Source organism: Syngnathus floridae, chromosome 19, assembly GCF_059516105.1.
Source record: "Syngnathus floridae isolate MCC-2025c chromosome 19, RoL_Sflo_1.0, whole genome shotgun sequence".
Lineage (NCBI taxonomy): Eukaryota > Metazoa > Chordata > Actinopteri > Syngnathiformes > Syngnathidae > Syngnathus > Syngnathus floridae.
The window spans coordinates 1,857,489-1,878,976 of NC_142431.1; the positions used below are offsets into that span (position 1 = coordinate 1,857,489).

The following is a 21,488-nucleotide window of genomic DNA, read 5'->3' on the forward strand; positions in this document are numbered from 1 at the left end:
AAATTGGAGACTCTCCATCCATCCATTCCGTGTATGTGTGTGTCTATGTGTGTGCGCATCCACTATGACAAATACGAGGAGACAGGCTTTAATGAGAAACATAGTTGGAGGAAAAGATAGCATATATAGGACACTTGGTTGTGTCCTCACTAAAGCTTCTCCACTCCAACAAACAAGTCCTACCACCAAAATTTCAATGTCGGAAAAATGAATAGAACAGAAATGGAATATTGACTCGTGAATGGACTTTTCTTTTTGCTAGCAAGCTAACATTAGCTACAGGAGGTCGTGACCTCTGTACATTTTTTTGTGATTTTGAATCGAAGTTAGTTTGTAATCTTAGTGATCATCTCCTCCCACCAAACTGCCACCACAATTTCCGACTCGCACAGATTAGTTCATTTGGTCACGGTTTCCGCGGCGACGGATTTGAATACTCCGGCGTTCCACTTCTCTCACCGATTTACCCCATTTTCCTCGGGGGGGTTGGGAGGAGTGTGATTCTTCGGCTGGCGGCCAATCAATGAGTGTCGCCCGGTGCCAAAGTGAATAATCATAAAGATGGAGATGATTTATTCATGACGGGAGCCTAATGGAGGCGTGACGACGGCGAGAGATGAAAGCGGGAGAGGACGGCGGCCGTCACTTGGGCTCAATCCCAAACGCGCTGACGGGACGCAAAGCGACCGGCGCATTAAAGCGGCGCTTGCTACGTCGTTTGGCGCCAGCATCCCGACGTTCGCATGAAAGCAATGTTTATTCGGCCGTCCGTTAATATTAAAGCGACTCTATGAAGTGAGCGCATTCATCTGCTTTAAAGCAACACTGAAATTTATACCCACCTATTATTCATTAGTCACTATTACACATTCAGTTCTACGTGTGAATTTTTATCGTTAAATGATGACACGGTAGTAATGAAAGCGTGTAGTAGGACCGTCTCCTTTTCATTTCTGCCATGTTCCTTTTTTATGAACTTGATGATGTCATCTTGCGGTGACATCATGGCGACGGCTGGTCCATTTATTAAGCACCAGGAAGTGAAATGTCCTTTCTTTTCACTTTAATACGCTTAAGAAGAAGTATATGAAACAAGCAGCTGGCTATCAACACGTTTTATGTGCTTAATTCATATTTATCTTGTCGTTTTGAATGCTACCGGTGGAGGTCGTTGTAGTTTGTGGCTCTCTAGAGTGCATGCAAATCAAACTGGGGGGGGGGAAAAAAACTATACCGGATTTTCTCTATTATTCACAAAAGTTATTTGTTGCACATCATGGGGGGTTTCCTTGAACTTTTTCAAGGATGACTAGGAAAATTAAGAGAAAAGCAGCACGGACGTGGTTTTCCACAGCTGCTGCACAATTACAATCCAATAGAACCGCGTCCTTCCTCCCTCGCCTGTCATAACTCACGTAATGCAAACTAATGGCCCAAACGTTAAGAACACACACACACACACCAAAAAAAAAGTCTCCAATCCAAATTGTACTCACTTCAATTCATTTTCATTTAAAAAGTGATTAAATTGCCCTGTTGCTTCTCGTGTATCTTCTAAATGAGCATACCTGCAATACAATAAATAATAACATAGGATAACAAATTGGAATGTTTTTTAGGGGGGTATGTGTATTATTACCCACATAAATATAAGAATGTAATTGAAAAGATGGAACATCCAGGCGGGGCCACCAGGGGTCAGTATAATGCGAGTACACAAAGAAGACTTTCACAACTCCCAAAAATCCATAAATAGCTGGAGCACATGAGTTTAAGTCTTTCCCGCAATAACCTTGCGCTACCTCCTTAGAACAAATCTGCTCTTATCGGAATCTTTTCGAGGTGGCCAGCAATTTCCCATCTACCCAGGCAGCGGCGCCAGCCTGTGTTAAATCCTCCACGGGAAATCTGACGCTCTCATCTTCAAGAGGACACCGCGGCTTGCGTTTTCACACTGCCGCTGCTTTGCTTCCTTTCATAACACGAGACGTGCGCGCGTGTGTGTGCCCGCGTGTCGGAAATTGACAACGGAAATTGTCGCCGGCGCAGGGTTGCGTGTGCTGGTCAGGAAATGAGATGTGGAGGAAGTTGAATTCTAAAATAAGGAAAACAAATCAACACTACTGTGTGTTTTTCTGTTGGAGTGTAAATGAAATGATCAACACAAGTTTTAATTACTTCGTGTTTGGCTCCTAATCATGCCGAGAATGCAAAAAGAGAAAAGAGAAAAAAAATACTTTGAATAGAAGAAAAATATTTAAAATACTTTTCACGTGTTTATTTTTCCAAATGACTTTTTTTTTTTTCCATCTAACCCTTTTAGCTCGATTTATCGTTAATTTCATGAGTGGAAATTGCTCCTGGTGGCAACATTTGCATCTGTGAGACATTTCCCATTATGATGCTAGTGTGCTTTTAACTTTTGTTGGCTTTCCTGAACATTAAATTTAAACTACTAGTGCAGCTGGGTTTAGATTGCCTCACACACTCACACACACATATGCACACACACACAAACCTGCCAATATATCACAGCCTCCAGGTGTGAAGATTGATGGCATTAAATTGCTTCTATCCAGTATTTTTTTTATCAGGATTTACAGGCCTTGCTGTACGTGGAGCTCTCCAGCACCACTCTCGTCCATAAATCATTCCTTTTCACCTTCCTACACACACACACACACGGGGACGCGGGGATATGGCTATAACAAGATGGATGATTCGGCGGCCAAGACAAAAAAAAAAAAACAGAGCGCGCCCACAAACACGCATGTACATTTTGACTGGGTAATGGAAAATGTCAATCCGCGTGCGAGGAGGGCCCGGCCGACGTCGACGTTCACGCCCTTACGCCCGTTGCTCTCATTATGGGGAAATGTCACCTTGTTTCCCCGACTACATGTCGCATGATTAATTCCGAGGGAAAAAAGGCGAGACGGACAGAAAGACAGCGAGATGGAGGAAAGCTGACGCGTGTCTGGGGAACGTCGGTTTCTCGGTGTCGTCAGCGTTCCCCGTGGCCCGACTTGAACCCTGTGAAGTCAATTCAGCTTGGTTTCGAACAGGCCGGCGTGGTCCATTTAGAGCGCCTCGTTGTCAGCCATGAGTGAGTGCGCAGAAAGAGTCAAAGCAAAAATGTGGTTTAAAAGTTGGATTGTTTCTTTTTAAGTTTTGGAGCAGAAACTAACTTAAACCGCCTCCAATATACCAACATGTTACTGGGAGAAGTAGCTCAAAGATTTTGTGAGGCAAGCCTGACCCCTAGTGGTCATTCACATTGTCCTATTTAATTATCTTTGTATTGAATCTCATTAGATTGTGAGCATAAGCCTATTTTTAAGATTTTATTATAAACACACAGCTCACCATGACTAATTGTGTAAAACCTTTAATTATTAGATCTTCTGAACACAACACACACCGACACACATTAGTGAAAAGTACAAAAAGCCCAATAAAAAAAAAAACGATATTACCACAAAGAGATGAGCAGAAGTTTTTGATATTGAGGTAAATTCACATATCAGTTGACAATAAAGAAGTGCACTAACATGAGTCATGGTTGAATATATACATTTCAACTTCCTTCTCAGCGCAACCTCTTTGAGCAAACTAATTATTGACCCCGAGGGAAGATGTTAGCCTACCGAAAAAAAAGACATTTCTTGAATTCAGTTTCAAGTGGTTTGGCTGTCACGCTTGAGTCCAAAGCGTCCTTTGGTGAAGATTCACAGCGTTAAAGGCGAGCAGCGGCGACGTTGGGCGGCGGGAGCTTCCCTCCTGTGCAAGAGGTGAAAGGTTAACTTCTTTTTACACTTACTTAAAATGCTAACTTCTTCTTACCCAAAGTGTTTAATATGGAGCTGAGTTTCATTTTGTCCACACTCAGACTGTCCTGCTGCACTCTGGTGAAACAATTTTTTTTTTTTAAAGAAATATTGCACAACTCATTGTATTGTTCCATGTTGTATTTACCTTCTCACGGCGCCCAGTCTGAGCAGAGCGGCCAGGGCGTTCTTGTGCAGGTCGGACGACAACACCTCCGAGTGCCTCAGCCTCCCTGCGACACAATAGCGTCACGTGAAAGGTTCATGCATGCGAAACAAACACGACCCACCTGCCAGCAGATGTTTGATGATAAACTGGCGCACGGCCTGGCCAAACGACTTTTGCGTCAGCGCCTCGGCGGCCGTCTCCGAAAGGAAACCACAAATCGCCTGCGCACACCGTTCGAAATACATTTCTAATTTCAATCCATTTTTAATCAAACACAAATTGCCTCCTTGGAGGTATCTTCACCAGGTATCCTTGCAGGAAGGGCTGTAACACGCCCGTGAGGAAGTCCAGGGTCCTCTGCCCCCGTTTTGTCACCTCCACGTCGTGCTGGGAGACCTGCAGCGCTCCCGTCTTCTCCAGCAGGTAACACGCCTCATCATAGTCCTACGATGGCCAAAAAAAAAAAAAATCATCTAAGTAAGATAAAATAAAAAATGTGGGTTTCTTCAGTGATGCTCACCTGCATGGTAGCTCCGGCACATAAGATGAATTCATTAGAGAAGACGTCCCTCAGGAATTGGAAGTGCTCAAAAATTTCCTCTACAGGGAAAAAAAAAGTGATGGTAACCATAGAACAGAAAAGATAAAACAATGTGGCTGCTGAGTAAAATATGCACAATGTAAAAACTCACGTTTTCGAGTGGAAGAAGCAGCGCTGACGGCCAAGGCGAGCAGCGCCGGTCTCAGGAAGACGTGTAGTGCCTGGTTCCTGTAGGAGGCGCAAGAGAGCACCAGCACTGCCCGGCTCAGGAGCTTCTCCTCCGGGGAGGCGGCCGCGTTGTCTGCACCTACATCCAAAAAAAAATAACTGCCGTGGACAAAAGTCGTGTCCCAATACTTAAGTGCACACTCGGCACAAACGAACCTTGTTCCAGGTGGACCCGACCCTCAAAGACCCTCACCAGACCTCCGTGCAGGGCGAGGCTGGACGACACCACCTCCGATGGACGCATGTGGTCTGAAGAAGCGAATTCAAAGAAAGTCAGAAGAGAAAGGAACACTTTGTGCCTATAAATGGCGTCATTGTCGCCATGACAACAAAGCATCTCACTGTACCGGGCCAATGGAGGAAAGCTCCGTACTGCCGGGAAAGGTCACGCAGCCACACGACTCCTTCGGTCAGCTCGTCCAGCTTCAACGGCGCCTCCTCCTTCTGCAGCAGCAGAGTGGCCAGGAGGACCCACGGCTTCAGCACAGAGTTCTCCTCTTGCGCCCTCACCAGCCTGTAGGCGGCGCTGTTCACAAAGCGCACAATGTCCTCGCTGGGCTTCGCCGGGATGTGTCTAAAAAAAAAAATTGTAAGTATGCACAATACTACACGACATCTTGAGGCAGCTATTCCTAAACTTGTTACCTGGGCGTCAGAATATATTGACGGCGGTCCACATGGCCTTGGGCTAAACTCCGGACCGACACGGGTTGGCCAAAGTAAACATGGATGCTGCCATAGTCCTCACGCAGAATCTTTCTGGCCTTAAAGAGACCCTGGCATCAAAGAGAAGGTGAAACAGTCAAAAAGATTTTTTTTCCTATAATTAAAATGTATCAACAATGTCTCTACATTGCCACTAAATGTCACTGTTGTCCTGCAAACAACTTGCTACCTCTTCAATGATGTCAGAAGGTGAGTCCTCGTTGCACATTATTTTAACTATGGTGTACTAATCATCTGTACATTATTCCTCAGACATAAAAGTTCGACTCACCGACGTGGACTCTTTGGGCTTGGGAACCCCGAGAAGCTCCCGGGCGTAAAGCGCCTCCTCCAGGATCCTCTCGTAGCTGATGCTGACCGGTACCAAGCAGATGTCGTACACCTCGCCCTTGAGGAAAGGCTCCATCACGATGTTCAAAAGGCCTTGACCAGAGCACACAAATCTTGAAAATCTTTGGTAAATATGACTTTATTTTTTTCTTCTTACCCAACTTTGGCGTTAACGATTTTGCTGTTCGACTTCGCGTGCCCTCGAGGAAAAACTCAACGGGGGCGTACCCATTCTGAAAAAGACAGTAGATACAATTAGTTAGACTTTTGGGGTCTTTTAAGGATTCGCTATGATAGTCACGATAAGAGTCACTTTGTTCCTGACCTTGACAATGGTCTTGACGTACTCGGAAAAGACGGCCCAATACAATTTGTCGCCACCGAACGAACGTCGGATGAAGAAGGCGCCGGACATCCGCAACATCTCGCCCACAAATTTCATCCCCATGAAGTCTGCGGGTGTAAGTTGTTTTCTCTACGGGGTCTCGTCTAATTTGTTTCAACTTACCCATGCCGGCGGCGATGACAGGCAGCGAGAGGTCGTAGGTGTACAGGATGTAGGACATGAGCAGGAAGTCCATGTAGCTGCGGTGGCTCGGGAGGAGAACCACCGGATGCTCCTGGATGGCCTGCTGGAGCTAAAAGCAAGTAGCTTGTTAATACCAATAACCGATTAATCGGCCGATGAATTGGCGCTCACCCTCTGGATGCCTTCCTCGTTAACGCTGACACTTCGAAACAAGGTCTTGAACACTTTGCTGAGGGTGAAGGCGAAGAAGCGAACCGTGCTGAGCTGCAGGCGGTGAGCCATCTCGTCCAAGATGGCTAACGCCTCCCCCTGGACATCGTCCGGCGCTTTGCCCGTCTCGTTGGCAACCTTGGAGAAAACAACGAATTCAGGATTGGTTTAATCCATTTTAAAGAGGCCGTATTTACCTGACGGATGACATATTGGACGTGATCCGAGTGCAGCGTGGTGATTTTGAGCGTGTCCGGCGTGCACGGCGTCAAGCCTTTGTAGAGGACGGGCGTGAAGCACTTGACGGCATATCTGAGGTCGCTGGAGTTCCGGCGTTCCTCCAGGATGTCTTCAAAGTCATCTCGCTTTTTCAGCATCGGATCTCTACGCTGAATAATAGAACACAAAAAGCATCCAATGGAAGTATTATTTCAACATTTTGTGTACTCCATTATAGGAAACACTTTTGTTTTTGTAAAAGAAATAATGAGAAACATTCAATATCTTAATAATAATAATAATGGAGAAATCTTAATCAAGCATGAAACTTAAAAATAATTGAAGTACACAGTAACAAACAAATAATAAGAGATACAAACAGAAAAATTGTTGCAACATTAACACAATGTACAGTGTACTTTTGGATGTGTGCGTCATTTAAACTGTGTTATTGTAAGATTATGGCTGCAGGAGATAATCCTCCTATCATGGTCTGCTAAATGGAGCAACAACTCAAATGTCAAATGCCACACAGATCAAGTCGGGTTAGCTTAGCCTCCACGCTAATCGAAGACGTTTACATACCGAGTAAACCTCTTTGGATGCCATCCTTACTCACGCGAACACCCAGGCTGCATCCAGTAAGGTTTTTATTGTTTTTTCCGGGTCGTCAATTGATAAAATACAAACGCACTATCAGCTGCCAGAAGAGAAAGTTCACATGGGCGTTAGCTGCCACTTCCGGCATTTTGACACCCACCTACGGTAGCCGAGGTAGACCAAACCGCGTCGTAACCACGCGTGTTGCTATTGTGGTGTTCAACGACGAGTCGACTACTCTCGTCTGGCGTTTTAGATATTAATTGATAAATTTTAAAATGAATCCCGACACTACTGAGGCTGTTGACGATGACTGTGCTTTATTGGAACAAATTTTGGATAAGTTATACGACATTGGTAAGTATAGCTAAGTAGCTAGCTTGCGGGCAATCTCGTTACTCCATCGTACTTTAACATAACTTTTATTTTATAGTTATTCTAATAATGATTCTCAAAATAGGGTGCAAATATAGTTAATTATGTTGTTTTTTGGTATTCAGGATCTGTGAAAACGAAGAAAAAGAAAAAAAGATGCCAGGAAGAAGCTAGTTCTGAAGAAGTTGATAAAGTTGAGACTTCTGATGAAGACCAAGGTGGAGGACAGAAACCCTCTGAGGTGCCTGTCCACAATCAAGGTACAAAACTGCAATATTCCAGATCCAAAGATGCACACACATTTGATACAATGCATTTTACTATATTTCAGGTCCAGCTGTAAATCCGGTGAGTGATGTGGAGGTGGTGACCTTTCAGGACCCTGCCAAGAGACAAAAGACCCAACAGATGCCTGCTGGAGATGAAACGATTGTAAAGTTCCTTTACTTCTGTCTCATAAGATCACTTCAAATGGCCTCTGTGTTTTCCTAATTTATATTTTTCATCCTCAGCTGCAGAAAGTTTCAGAGATGATACAGAGCGCTCCACAACAGGGTGTCAGTTTTGAGAAGGTAAGTGATTTCGTGTTTTGGTTCTATCGGCTCGGTGATGTATATTTACCTGGTCGCTGTGTGTGCATTAGGCTCGACTGGAGGTGCATCGCTTTGGCATCACAGGCTACAAAAAGGAGCAGCAGCGAGTCTATGAGAAGGAGAGAGCCATCATGTTGGGCGCACGAGTAAGAAGAACCTCTCCGTTCCATGAATTTGCTTGTGGTTGCCACGTGACTTGCTTGTTGACTCACCGGTGACTCCCTGATAGCCTCCCAAGAAGAACTATTTGAACTATAAAGTGCTGCAGCAGCAAATCAAGGACAAGAAGACGGCACAAAAGGAGGCGGTGAAGTCGGTAAGACCTGGAGGATGTTCAGAAGCTCAAAAAAAACCTGTCAGTTAAATTTTTGCTTTATGATCGATGGCTTCTTTTGTTTTGTAGGACTCGAAGAAAAAGAAGAAGAATCCAAGGTATGTGAATTTAGCACGTAATGCTCGAAGATGATCTTGATGCGAGAGTCTGTCCTCAGCAGGGACCACAAGAAGACGCCGGCGTCTGGCTCGTCCTCGGCGCCCACGGGTCAGGTGGGCCGCTTCAAGGACGGCATACTGATCCTCAGCCAAAAGGACATCAAGACCATGAAGAGCAAGATACAACGCAAATGAGGTGGGTGGCACAGCATAATCATCTGGAGAATTTTTGGTCTTAATTGTTTGTGTGTTTGCAGGCAAAATTGTTTTTTCCCATGTGGAGGAAGGAAGGATTCAGACTCGCAGTACAAAGATGGACCTTTGACCTCAACCCAGGTGAGGTCGCAAATGACACGGACGGACAATGGATTTACTTAATTGATCCCCCAAAAGTGGATTTTCAAAATTATACAGAGTAAAACTGAACAATCATCATCAGAAAGTCTTGCGCGACTTAAAGTTTTAGTGTAGCAAACAAACAAAAGCTGACTCGACAGGAAAAACTGTGTGCACCAAACTGGACTCTTCTTTTGTCTTTAAATCATCACAGGTAATTTATTTCTCTTTTTTTTTTTGTTATACAAACAACCCAAAAGAAAACATTGCGTGTGTATTTGTCTTTTTCTTCTGCTCATATATATAGATATATATAGATATATATAAACCATTTAGTCGTACAAAACATTCACAGCTTGGCAAAAGAAGGGAGCGGGAGTTGATGAAGTTCAAAGAATGAAAGGAAATAAATGCTAATTGAGCTCTTTACACTTTGGAATAGAAACAGCAGCAACTTGGACGGCAAACAAACTGATGAGGAGGAGCGACGTACTAAAACAAAAGATATTTACAGACAATAAATAATTTCCAATATCAGGGCATGCACTCCCCCCAACCCCATATACAGCACCGTACATTTAAATAAATATGTAAAGTTTAAGACATTCATTTTGTGAGGTAAAGGGACATGCTGCTGACACCGCAGTGAGCAACTTTTAGAAGTTGGCATGTCACGAGCTTCTAAACTCTCAGTTAAAACCCTTTGATAATAGATGTAGCTGTGAACAAAAGTATTGGGTCGCCTTCCAGAAGTGAAAAGTAGAGACTCTACAATTTCTTCTCCCCAAAATGTTCCCACAAAAGGCATCTAGTTGTCCAAAAGATGAATTAATAAATAAGAGGTGTGTCCCAACACTTTTGTCCATATCCAAGACAGTATTTGAAGATGACAGGCGTCATGAAATTAATCGTTAACCCTCTAAATAGCATCTACATGGCATATTTTCTATGATTAAGTCCTATGAATAGAATAAAACGAAGAATATATTTGTTTTTAAATGAAGAAAAACTAGCAACCCATTTCATACATTTCTATTTACATCTAGAGCTTTACAGTATATTAATTAAGATGAGAAATGGCTTTTGGATCGGTGTCCGTTAGAACAAGGCGCGATGCTGGAGTGGTTGTAATTCCTCCTTTGGGCAGCTGGGGGCGCTCTTTCACAGCAGTTGGCAGTAAACAATGCACGAGGCTTATTTCACAAAAGCAGCTTGAGATACTTTTTGTAAACTTGCTTGATGCTCACCGTATGTCTCATTCGTTAGCTTATTAGCATATTTGTTATTTACATTATTTTAAATCATATCGGCGAGACGCAATTTCAAACACGTCTGGTTAAATGAGAAGAAAACTTGTTGCCTGTGTTCTTCAAAGTGGCTCAGTGTTCTTTTTTTTATGTCACAGTGATCCGGAGCCACTTTTCATTGATTCAAAGCAACACTTTGCAGAGAGTGCGTGATTAAATTACCATGAGGTGACCCACAAAAGAAGAAAATTCCCAACGTTGCGTATAAAATATTCACTTTTTGTCTTGAGATTTTCAAATAAGCCTGCAGACGCATCACCGATGCCGTTTGAGTGAGAAAGATGCTCGGCCTTGTTACATCTCATTGATGATGATGAGGGGGACTCAAACGCATAATTTCTTCCAGTTGGCTACTTTGTTACGTTTTGAAAAGATGTTTAAAAGTAGAAGTCATGGCCAGAACTAACGAAATTGTTATAACGCCAAAAAAAAACTGCCTTCGTGCGGCTCGTGAAGACATTTTTCCGCAGCGAATCTAAAACGACAGAGCGGCTTCAGTGGTGAATATTTTATCGCCGTGACAACCTGAGTCGCTGTTTGAACTCTAACAAAAGCTTTTCGCTGCTGTCACCCTAAAATGTCTTCGTTGTCTTTCGTCGCGAGATGACAAAAATGTAGCCCTGCAGTCTGCTTAATTGTGCGTGCGGACTTCCGGCGAGAACCGCTCGTGTCGAGCTGTCGCTGACGGAGCGAATCTATTATCCGGGAAACCTTTTGAGGATCTTGTGGAGGACTCCTTTACTGTTTAAGGACCCTCGGCACCTCCAGGCCCGTCAGTAGCGTCACCTGGAAGGAGATGGAAATAAGAACCTCAGCTACTAAAACCGGCTTGAGCAAAACTATTTCTAGAGTAGCGACCTGGACGTTTCTGTTGAGGCTGACGGCGGGCACGAAGACGCCGTCCAGGTTCTCGAAGGCGGTCGGTCCGTGTTGTTCCTTATTGATGAAGAACGTCAGAGTGCGCTTGGTCAGGTCTAGCAGGATGCCCACCGTGGCGCCCTTAGTGATGCCGCCCTCTGCCCTGCACGTACGCAAGCGTGAGCACCTCGAGTGTGTCGTGTGGTTTCCCGCTAGTTTCCCCGCCTACCTGTTTGTGTGCGAGTTGTTGTGCATGAACCACGAGCGGTTGTTGTCCACGTACATAGCCCAGGCTTTATCGTCCTTGCCCAACATCATGTCCTTGACCGTGTTGATGCGGGCGATACCGAACGCGGGGTCCGGGTGGTTGTCATAGCGATCGATGCGGACCTCCCAGTAGTGGGTGCCCTAAAATCCAGACCATTTGAGTATCTGGGAGAAAATAAATGCTGACCTCCCACCCAAAGGTCACCTTGGAGAAAGCGGCGGTCCCGAGCACCACGCGGTCGTCGTAGCTGTTACACGACACCGTTTGGTTCTCGTTGCTCAGCACGATGTCCCGGTGAGCCGATGTAGGGTCGAAGGCAAAGCAAGCCACTGTGGGGGAAGATAGAGTCGTGATTTAGCGTGGATGAATCACAGCCGTCTCATTACTTTTGAACAAGCCGGGCGCAGAGGAGTGAAATCCGAGTCTGGCGCTGAGTCATTCAGATGTCTGGCGGAACATTTGGGACCGCGGGCGGTAACGTCACGCACGTATTTGCTGTGTGAGTGTTGGAGTTAGCGTACCGTCGGAGGTCTTGAGCACCACCGTCTTGCTGTAGGGCCCCACGCCGACGGCGTTGTAGGCCTTCACTCTGGTGTTGTACGAACTGTTGAAGTGGAGCCCGTCCACCGTGCACACCGTCTCCTTGCCCACGTACACCTCCTGTGCAAACACAGTGAAGTTGGATTTTTTTTGACTTGAGAAAAATCATCTTGTGTGCCACCAACCCGGTACTGTCCACCGTTGCCGTCGTCCAGCTCCAGAATGTAGCCCTCGATGGGTGCTCCTTGGGGCACGGCTACCCTCCAAGCTAGCGTGGCGCTGTTGTTGCCGCTGCAGCACTTCTCCAGCTGCAGGAGGGGAGCCGCCGGTACCGAGGGTCCAGACTCCGCTGAGGGAGGGGCCGGTCCAGGGGAGGGGTAATCGGTTAGCATGTCACCATATTTAATGAGTGCTTCAAAACGCGGACGGTTCAGACTGGATTGTGTCAACGAGCAGGAGTGAGTGGATTACTACGAGTGCTTTGAGGAATCAATTTGGGTTCATTGGTAGGGCAAACATCGGGAATCATTGGAGGATTAACGCAGACCTTAATAAAGGGGTGGCTGATTTTTACATTTTCGGAAACCCAAACCATGCATGGGCTGGTGTCAGGGAGGGGAGGGGGAGTGGGGGGAGACAAGTCTGTGGAAATAATACCTCCTGGACTTTGTGCATCGGCATCGGTTTCAGCACTGGCCGCTGCCTGCTGCTTTTGTTTCGCTAAGGCGCCATCCTGCACGTCTGGAAATACCATTTGGAGGATGACGCACGCGCACGCTAAGATCAACAGCAGTCATCCGCAATCGATTCATCGGTAGGACCGTTCGATTATCGTAGCCGTCTTTTCAGGCACGTCGTCAGCGCCTCATCACTTTGAGTATGTGACGCCGTTACGTAACACTTAAATTACGCAGCATTAAATCGAATGGACGGATCTGGAAGTCGGGATTAGACACTATTGTGCCTCATAAAGGATGCAAAACAATACTCGATAGAAGGAGCAGGAAGCAGTTTCGGTGCATGTACCTTTGCCCTGGCAGAAATCCAACTGCAGGATGCTCTGCAGAAGCGCGTCGGTGTTGAGCGTGAGCTGAAAGTCCGGGCCCACCTTGGCCTCCAGGTTGCCTTTGACCCACTGGTCCTGAGACGAAGCCACGCGCTTGATCAGCGCGTCTGAGATCTAGACGTACGGCGAAACAAAAATTTGCATTGTAAAAAATGGCTTCTGAACAGGGGGGGTGTAGACTTTTCATAAGTGTCTTAATAGCAGCTGTCTAGCCAGATGTCTTACCTGGAGGAAGCCACTGGGGTCGTTCTCTTTGAGCACCTCCAGGCAATACTCCATCATGCCGGTGGTCTGCCGCAGCTTCATGGTGCAGTGGGTGATCTGGTCCCGCGCCATCTAGTGGCCGACAATGAAAGTGACCCCATCACATGGCCAAAGACACTATTGTCCAAGAGGTCAATATCAAGGGGTCGAAGGAGGAGTGGAATCGAAAAGCGAGCACGTTTCCGCTCTGTCGGGAAATTAGATACGAAGTCGGCGCATGTTAGCGATGTTTGAGGCTAATTACTCGTGAAGGTTGAGCTAAGTGGTTTCCTCGGCTAGAATGATATCGCTTGATCAAAATATTTACATAAAAGTAAATGTGAGATTGTTTATTGTGATACAAACTAATTTGCGGCTTGTGTTTGTTTAAATTGCTTTTGTCTTTACGAGTCGTTTTCAGCGAACGAACGACGAGAAGCCATTTTAATTAGCCGGAGTCACGCACGTTAATTTGACGGCTAATGGGATCACGCTCGCCGATTCACCTGTCAGCCAGACAATTACGAACGGCGTGAAAGAGCTCGGAGGCAATCGGCGGCGTGTTTTCGAATGGAAATTAGAAAAGGCGCTCGCACCAACTCATTTCGCAACTCGTGAGAGTTCTTTGAAAGAGGAACGCGGCGGCGCTTTGAAGGGATCAAAATCGGCCATTTTGACAAATAGGCCAAACATCTGTCTGCTTGTGATCTGCAAAAGCAGATTAGGAGACTCCCGGCTACAGTGAGTGGACTTGAGCGTGCGGAGAGACAAAAGACAAAGATAATCCGGCCAGAATCGATTTTACAGCCTGGAAGGCTTGTCGTTGCGTAACGTTCCAGCGCAGAGACAAGTCTGCTCGCTCAAGTGTGAACAGGTGGATGTTTTTGACAGGAGGGAAAAAAAAATATTTTGGACTGACAAATTTGGGCCTTCTTTGTTTTCCGGCTTACCTTCAGCTTGTATTCCTTCTCCTTGGTGACTTTTGTCAAAAGTTTAGCTTTCTGTCGGGTCAGCGCCTCGATCAGCGAGTCGCACTGAGCCACCAGGCAGGCCTCGAACTCCACGCCGTTCTCCTGCGTCCAGCGCAAAGGAAACGGCAAATTTGGAAAAATGCTATTTCTCCATTCCGTTGTAGAAATGAATCTGGCTTATTGGTCCTGCTATTGCGTAACACGTTTAATCCTCCTCGCAGGAGTTTGCAGCTGTACAAAAACAGAGTAAAAAGCGGATTAACCGCGTACTTAGTAAAGCTCACAGTCCTTCCCATTAAGGGAATAATTAACCTTGAAATGACTTTTTTTTTTTAAATCTGCCTCGTGATTTTGTTGATTTCGCCAGGCAGCAGAATCTGTTGCGTGTAAGAACCGAGGATGCTCCTCAGGCGACAACAATAATGAGCTAGCATAATAAAACGCGAATGGTTACATAAATACATTTTTTTTTTTGTGTAACCTGACCTGGATCTGCTGCAGCATGTTCTTGAGTTGGACCAGGAACTCTTTTGCATCTTTGGCTTTGTCCGAGACGCCGTTGAGGGCCTGAGAGAGTTGACACTGCCCAAAAAAATATATATATAGTTATTGTATTATTCAATTCAATCTTCATATTAAAAACCAGTGACTTCCTTGAATTGATTTAAACTGATTTTTTTTTTGCATAATGGAAATGAGGTGCTTAGGTCCTTTTAATTGCTATTCAGTTTGTTATTGTCTAGATTGCCTGCAGTTTGACCCGCTTGGATGAGTAGGCGGACGTGGAGCTGTGTGTTTTGGGGGTGGCTGCTCCAGCCCCCCCCATTGACAAAAGGCAGAACAAAGGAATCACACACACACACGCGTGTGGCCATCGGTGATAAATCAGCACCTCCCACGTGATCCGCTCGGTCTCCCTGCCCTGTGCACGCCGGGATGATTCGATGAGTCACAAATCAAGCGTACCCTTCGGCGGCCCTTGTCGCCGTGGCGACCATCTGGCCCAACAAGCTGTCGGGCCCGCGCCAAGTCTGCGCTAACTGGAATGTCGGATGATGAGGGCTTTCCCTGGTTCATCATCAGCATCATTTCTGCCTTTCTGGCCCTTTCTCTTGACCTTTGAGTCACATCCCATCATCTTCTCACGTGGAGCTTCATAGCAGCAGAGAAAAGTTGCGCCACTTGTAGCACAGCGTTAGCGGCGCGAGATGTCGTTCTCTTCCTAAAGCCGAAACGGAGAAGCACGGGCGAGAACAAAAGACAGTCTACCCCCTTCCCAAATGCTTGACCTTCACGTCAAGATGACACCCGGGGGAATCGGGAAAGGGGAGGGGCTGCATTTATGACCCTTGCCTGAGCCATTTTTGTTTCTCCTCATTTGCATATTTATGCTTCTCTCTCTGCTGAGCGGCCACATCTCAATTAACGGCACTTAGCTCCTCCCCGACACAAAATATTTGTGCGAGTCAATTTTCCATAATATGTCACAATTCCAACTCGAGCGTTTGGGCCTCCGGCGGAAGCTCCGACGCAATCTGCCATCCGCCCCTTCATCCTCGTCATCCTCTCATCCGCTGCCCTGTGTCCTTCCGAAAGGCGCCTCCACCTCCGCACGTGAGGCAAAAAAAAAAGCCAATTCCGACTCACGATGCGAGTCTCTGCGTTCAAAGTCAATTTCAGCGAGAGTGAATTCGCGGTGGCACGTTACCATGGCAATGCCCACGGCTCATTGTATCCTTCTACGAGGTCTAGCGTAGAGTTACCCAAAATAAATCACACACACGCTCAGCTATATTCGGGGGGTGATGTTGACACACACACACAATGTTTGCTGTGTAGGTTGTGTGCAGGAAGAAAGGAAGTGCAACAAAGTGTGCATTGACCTACATTCAGTGCTCCAGTCCAGCTGAACATTCTTGAATTTCTGTACTCTCAGTACGTGTGTGTGTGTGTGTTATTGTGGAAAATATTTTGACAAAAATCTAATTTTAGAACATATTGTTCTACCTGCAAGTATGAAGCAATCCAATGTTATGAACATGCTAATTTGGCTGTTTGTTGTGCGTTCAGTCATTGGGCAACCTCGACGTAAACGGACGCCGTACTAAGCTAGCATATCTTATTCATACGGCACTCATTACTTATCGACGCCCCCTCACCTCCCGGTTCCCCTGATGGGATTTTCACGGTCCATTTACAAGAGCCTCTGGCTGGGGGGGGAGGATGAAGAGGAGACAAAAAGACCATTGGGGATGGGAAAGGGGAAATGATGAATGGATGACTGAAAAATAATAATTAGCCAGTAGCAAGAGCAGGATGGAGAGATTCAGAATCAGTTGCCATGGTAACAGTGTGGACATAAACTGGTTGCTAGCAATATATTCGATATACTGATTAGAAGTCAAATATATATATTTTATGTGAGTTCTTATCGACTTACATTTTGATCAGGAACACAAATATGTAAATAAATCTAAAAAGATGGAAAATAACAGCAATGTTTACTTCTCAACTTAATGGGGTGGAATTTGTCCATGAGGAAACTAAGGGGAGCAGAAAGGGTGACTTTTGGATCAGAATCTACCTGACTTCATGGAAATGTTAGACTTTGTCATTTACCGTAATTGTCACCAATTTGTGGTGCGTCGCTGACGTAGCAATTGGTTCGTAAAGCGAGGTCCCCCAGCCTCCCCCGTACGACGACAGCGGCGTACCTTGTGCTGCTTCCACATGAGGGCGATGGGCTTGACGTCGTGTTTGGCGTGCCGTCCCTCCTCGGCGCACTTGGCGCACACGGGCGCCCTGCAGTTGCAGCAGTACATGACGAAGTTCTCCGCTTCGTGCTCGACGCACGTCGCCGGTTTCCGCGCGGTGGCCGGCGGCTGTCCCGTGCCCGCCCCGGCGGCCGCCTGGCCCGGTCGCTGCTGGGGCGGCGGGACCAAGCGGTGCTTGGCGAGCGGGCCGCGGGACGGGTGGCACCGCTGCTGACAGGCGTTGCAGTAAAACACGTCGCATTGCTCGCACATGACCGCCGCGTCCACCGGGTTGCGGTCACACAGCTGACACTTGGCCGCCCCCGAGGCGGCGGAGGCCGTAGCGGCGCGGTTCTGCCGGTAGCGCGCCACGATGGCCTCCAAGAGCCGGTTGCGAGGTAAACCGCGCAGCCCTCGCTCGTCCAGGGAGACGCTGCGGTGGCACAGCGGGCAGGTGAGCGAGCACAGCCGCTGCTGGTGGTGGGGGTGTTGCGGGGCGGGGAACACCCGCACGCCGTTGGGCGACTTGAGCTGGCACGGCGTGTACGAGCCGTAGCCGCTGTCTGTCTCGCTGTACAGGCTCATCTTGTCCACGTCCAGGTAGTCATAGTCCGAGCTGGCCGCCGACGCGCGGCTCTGCTGCACGGCGCCGGCGGGCTCCCCGTCCGGCGTGTGTACGCTGATGCTTCGCGCACACACCAGGCAAACATTGTGGGAGCAGGGCAGCAGGAGCGGCTCCTTGAACAAGGAACCGCACACCGGACATTTCAGCTCTTCCTCCATCCTGCCCGCTCCAAACGCTTTCAGTACCGAACGTCTGCAGACAGCTCCCTGGCAGGCGCGCCGTGCGCATGCGCCGAGCGAGGGGCGGGTCTTGCATCTGTCAGACGTTGATGGATGGGTGGAGGTTTTAAACGCAAGATGAGAAACCATAATCTGGAAAGTAGGCGAGATAAACTGAGATGAAGTCGTGATTGTGGATTTTTTGTTGGAATTATTTTATCCTGTTATAGCTCTCACGCAGGCTTTTAGTGAATTATCCCCTTGCACACATGCTTTGAATGAATTCCTTCATTGAGCGCTGTCCAAGACGCTCCGGGCGCAGAATTCCCTCAGCGAGCCGCTTGAGCGATCATAACGAGGCAGAAACAGTGGAGGGGACTAAAAATATCCAAGCGAGGAGTTCAGTTGATACACTCGTGCATTCATTCATGAAGGGGGGAGGTCATTTTGTGTTGTTTTTTTCCCTTTGGCTTTCCAGACACACAGGGAATTTTGAATCTTTTGAGGAAAAACAAAGAAAAATCAAATTATTGTGAAAGGTGATAACCATTAATATTTTAATGTGGTTAAAAACGAGTACAGCAATCAACATTTACATTGAAATATGCATTTATACATTTTAATATCCCTTTTTGTATCCATCTGTTGTATAATGCAGGAATATTCATTACTTCCTCCTTGTCTTCATTCAAATATCTTTAACATGTCTTAGTTTGTGCCTCCGTGATTTTGTTACACTGCCCCCTGGTGGCCAAGTAACATACACTAAGTTACTTCAAGTCCTTTTTCCCCATCCACTGGGTGAAAATGTGAGCACCGAGGAGGTCAGACTAAGGAGATGGTGCTCTCGGGGTTGACCCTGACGGACCGGGTGCTCTTGCGGAGGTCCCGTAGCTGCTTGGCGGGCTTCCCCACGGCCTCCTCGAAGCGGCGCTCCACCTCGGGCAGCACGCAGTCGTGCAGGAAGGCGGCGTTGAGCACCACGAAGGCCTTCTTGTCGGCGTCCTGCTCGCAGCGTAGGCTGTAGTCCACGTGCTGCACGGCCACCAGCACGATCTCACGCAGGCTCTCCAGCAGCACCGTGTGTAGCTCGGGGAAGTAGAGCTTCAAGGCCTCCTCCAGGAAGCTCAGCAGCTGCTTGGTGAAGGCCACCAGCGTGTAGCTCAGGTTCACCCAGCAGTCGGCGCCCGTGTAGGCGTCGAACGTCGACATGCCGCTGGCGCGCATCTCCTCCTGTAAGTCAGCCCGAGTTAAAAGATGAGATGTTCTCATGTCTCAAAAAACGGTAAATGATGATGATGTGGTTTGTCCACAGGATGGACCTGTGACTCCATTCCCATCATGATCACCTTGAGCTTGGTGAGAGCCTCAGGCGTCATGAGGTTCATCCGCCTCCACATCTCCTCCGAGTTGCGATGCTTGCTGGCCTCCACGATGATGTCCTTGTAGCTGAGCAGGGCCGCCTTCACGTCCTTTACCAGCAGGGACTCCAGCGTGAAGGTCAGGTCCAGCCCGATATCGGTCAGCTGGAGGCAGTGCTCCTTGGCCACCTTCACGCACTCGGACGCCGTCGACAAGCTCTCCTTGCTGTCGAACACCTTCACGCCACAAACGCAGCGCAAGTGAAGATCTGAAAAGAGCCCACGGGCCATATTTGACTCACCCAAGGCCCACCTACCTGTTTGCTGAAGGCGTCCACAAACATCCTCATGGCCGAGCGGGACCACACCACGAAGGCCGAGTAGCAGCCTGTGTTGCCGGCGAAGTCCATCTGGAACTCCTTAGCCGTCTCCAGCAGGCCGGTGAAGAAGATGTTGCAGAGCTTGTGGATGTAGAGCAGCGTGGCGCCCTCAATGCGTAGCTGCCGGATGGCCGTCTGAACAGCCGCCGCACGGTTCTTCAGGAACAGCTCGCACGCCTTGGTGGACTGGCCTGGGAGCAAAATATATTTGATCTTGAAGGCTTCTCCTTGCTGACAGAAATGAACGGAGTGATTTGGTAGTGACCTAGCCTGATGAGCTGCGACACGGCCCTCCTGGTGGCCTGAGGTCCGCCTCGCAGCGAGCGGTCCGGGGACAGCTCGAAGACGAGGACGTCGGTCAGCTGCCTCACTCGCTCGTCCACCTTGGCCCGCAGCTCCTTGACTTTGGGCGTGAGCGGCTGCTCCTTCAGGTACTCGCTGAGTTTGTCCAGCAAGTCGACGGCACCCTCAAAGTCCCTCTGAGCGATGCACACATCCAGGTCCTCGGGCAGCTCCTGGATCCACTCCAGACCGAGATCCACGCTCTCCTCCACCTCAGGAAGAAAAAAGATGGAAGATAAGTTCCTTCACAGTGTCCAACTTTAAAAACGAACAGGATTTCTCACCCTTACCTCAGTCTGCTCGTCGTCATCATCCTGGTCAAAAGGATTGGTGGACACTTCGGTACGAACGGGAGACATCGGCTTCTTCTCCTCCTCCTTGCCGCGCTCCTTGTTGGCTTTGTTCTTCTTGGTTTCATCCAGGATCTCCAGCCACTCCTTTTTTATCTTGCTGTTTTCCGCCTGGAAGATGCGGCTGTCTGGGAACATGAGGATCTTGAACATGTCCTTCATGGGCGGGTTGTCCTTGACGTTGACCACGGCGAAGCTCTCCAGGTCGTACAAGGCGTTGTACTTGTACTTGACGGCCCCGCGGCGGTTGGCCAACCAGGTGGCGATCAGCAGGCAGTCATTCATGAGGAAGGCGTGCACCTTCTGGACGGGGGACATGTTGTCCACGTCAAATTCCACTAAGTCCCCATTGTACACCAGGTGCCTCCCGGGGGTGTCCATGATGGTCTTGCCACCCTCCACCTTCTCAAGAAGTGAGGTGAGGCTCCTCTGCTTCACCTCCTCACTCTCTTTAGGGAAGGCGGCCTGCATCTCCTTGGAGGTCTCGTCCTTGTCGGTGGACAGCAGGGCCTGCATCAGTGTGCATGGAAAATATTAGTACTGCAATACATTGCACAAATCAGAATCTAGTTGTGCTGAAAAGCCTTGCCTGCGTGATGCTCTCCATGATGCTCTTCTGCTCCGTAAGGATGTGGCTCAGCTGATACATCTCGCTCTCCAGGTACGAGATCTCCTTGGCCGTCTCAATGAACTGTCGGTAGTTCTTGTACACGTTCTTCTTCAGGTTCTGGGCCGTCTCGTCGGCCAGGTTTTGGATCTTCTGCCGGTGTTCCTGAAGGTCTCGATCGCCATCCGATTGCTGCGACAGCTGCTTCACGTAATTTTGGGGGTCGAAATTGGGCGACTCCAGCAACCTGCGTAGTCGATTTCCCGGTTCGGACATTGTAAGTGTGACTAATTTACCACCCTGCAAAGAAATCGTTAAACTATACGCTTAAAATTAATAAAAACGGGTCCCTTTGAGGTCCAAATTATTCATTGCAGCTAGCAACCCAAACAGGAAGCAGAACAGGGTGACACCCTACTACGTCACGAGATCGGGAAAAAAGGATGGCCAACAATAAAGCATACAAGAGTACACAAAAAAAATCTGAATATGTATTTGTAAACATTATGAAGCTTATTCAACGTAAAAGACGTTTCTCTTTTAG

The 21,488-nt window shown here is 47.8% G+C and overlaps 4 protein-coding genes across 6 annotated transcripts; 1 reads left to right on the forward strand and 3 right to left on the reverse strand.

The window, feature by feature from the left end:
- Positions 1-3,372: 3,372 nt before the first annotated feature.
- Positions 3,373-7,543, reverse strand: gnpat (glyceronephosphate O-acyltransferase). The gene is made up of 17 exons (XM_088360998.1): positions 7,365-7,543; positions 6,758-6,949; positions 6,522-6,698; positions 6,330-6,459; positions 6,147-6,274; positions 5,979-6,054; positions 5,763-5,914; positions 5,411-5,541; positions 5,113-5,339; positions 4,922-5,014; positions 4,689-4,844; positions 4,517-4,596; positions 4,300-4,440; positions 4,118-4,217; positions 3,976-4,060; positions 3,844-3,905; positions 3,373-3,780 (listed from the first exon to the last, which is right to left on the reverse strand). The coding sequence occupies exons 1-17, from the start codon at positions 7,386-7,388 to the stop codon at positions 3,737-3,739; spliced, it is 1,998 nt and encodes a 665-aa protein (XP_088217124.1). The 5' UTR covers positions 7,389-7,543; the 3' UTR covers positions 3,373-3,736.
- fsaf1 (40S small subunit processome assembly factor 1) lies at positions 7,500-9,379 on the forward strand. Of its 2 annotated transcripts, none has more exons than XM_088361001.1 (9): positions 7,500-7,736; positions 7,880-8,014; positions 8,086-8,186; positions 8,267-8,326; positions 8,398-8,493; positions 8,577-8,663; positions 8,751-8,779; positions 8,839-8,975; positions 9,037-9,379. In XM_088361001.1, exons 1-8 carry the CDS (start codon positions 7,658-7,660, stop codon positions 8,972-8,974), a joined length of 723 nt encoding a protein of 240 aa, XP_088217127.1. In that variant the 5' UTR covers positions 7,500-7,657; the 3' UTR covers position 8,975; positions 9,037-9,379. The 2 variants fall into 2 exon arrangements, with proteins under 2 accessions (XP_088217127.1, XP_088217128.1); XM_088361002.1 differs by having other exon boundaries at positions 8,842-8,975.
- On the reverse strand, positions 9,289-17,986 carry trim67 (tripartite motif containing 67). 2 transcript variants are annotated; one of them, XM_088360995.1, is made up of 12 exons: positions 17,083-17,961; positions 14,855-14,950; positions 14,348-14,470; positions 13,380-13,490; positions 13,115-13,268; positions 12,746-12,829; positions 12,274-12,437; positions 12,070-12,208; positions 11,753-11,877; positions 11,510-11,688; positions 11,281-11,443; positions 9,289-11,208 (listed from the first exon to the last, which is right to left on the reverse strand). In XM_088360995.1, exons 1-12 carry the CDS (start codon positions 17,902-17,904, stop codon positions 11,161-11,163), a joined length of 2,208 nt encoding a protein of 735 aa, XP_088217121.1. In that variant the 5' UTR covers positions 17,905-17,961; the 3' UTR covers positions 9,289-11,160. The 2 variants fall into 2 exon arrangements, with proteins under 2 accessions (XP_088217121.1, XP_088217120.1); XM_088360994.1 differs by lacking the exon at positions 12,746-12,829 and having other exon boundaries at positions 17,083-17,986.
- A 445-nt stretch (positions 17,987-18,431) lies between these two features.
- On the reverse strand, positions 18,432-21,362 carry exoc8 (exocyst complex component 8). Its single transcript, XM_088360996.1, has 6 exons — positions 20,927-21,362; positions 20,278-20,847; positions 19,911-20,199; positions 19,583-19,836; positions 19,254-19,502; positions 18,432-19,137 (listed from the first exon to the last, which is right to left on the reverse strand). The coding sequence occupies exons 1-6, from the start codon at positions 21,218-21,220 to the stop codon at positions 18,730-18,732; spliced, it is 2,064 nt and encodes a 687-aa protein (XP_088217122.1). The 5' UTR covers positions 21,221-21,362; the 3' UTR covers positions 18,432-18,729.
- Positions 21,363-21,488: the final 126 nt, after the last annotated feature.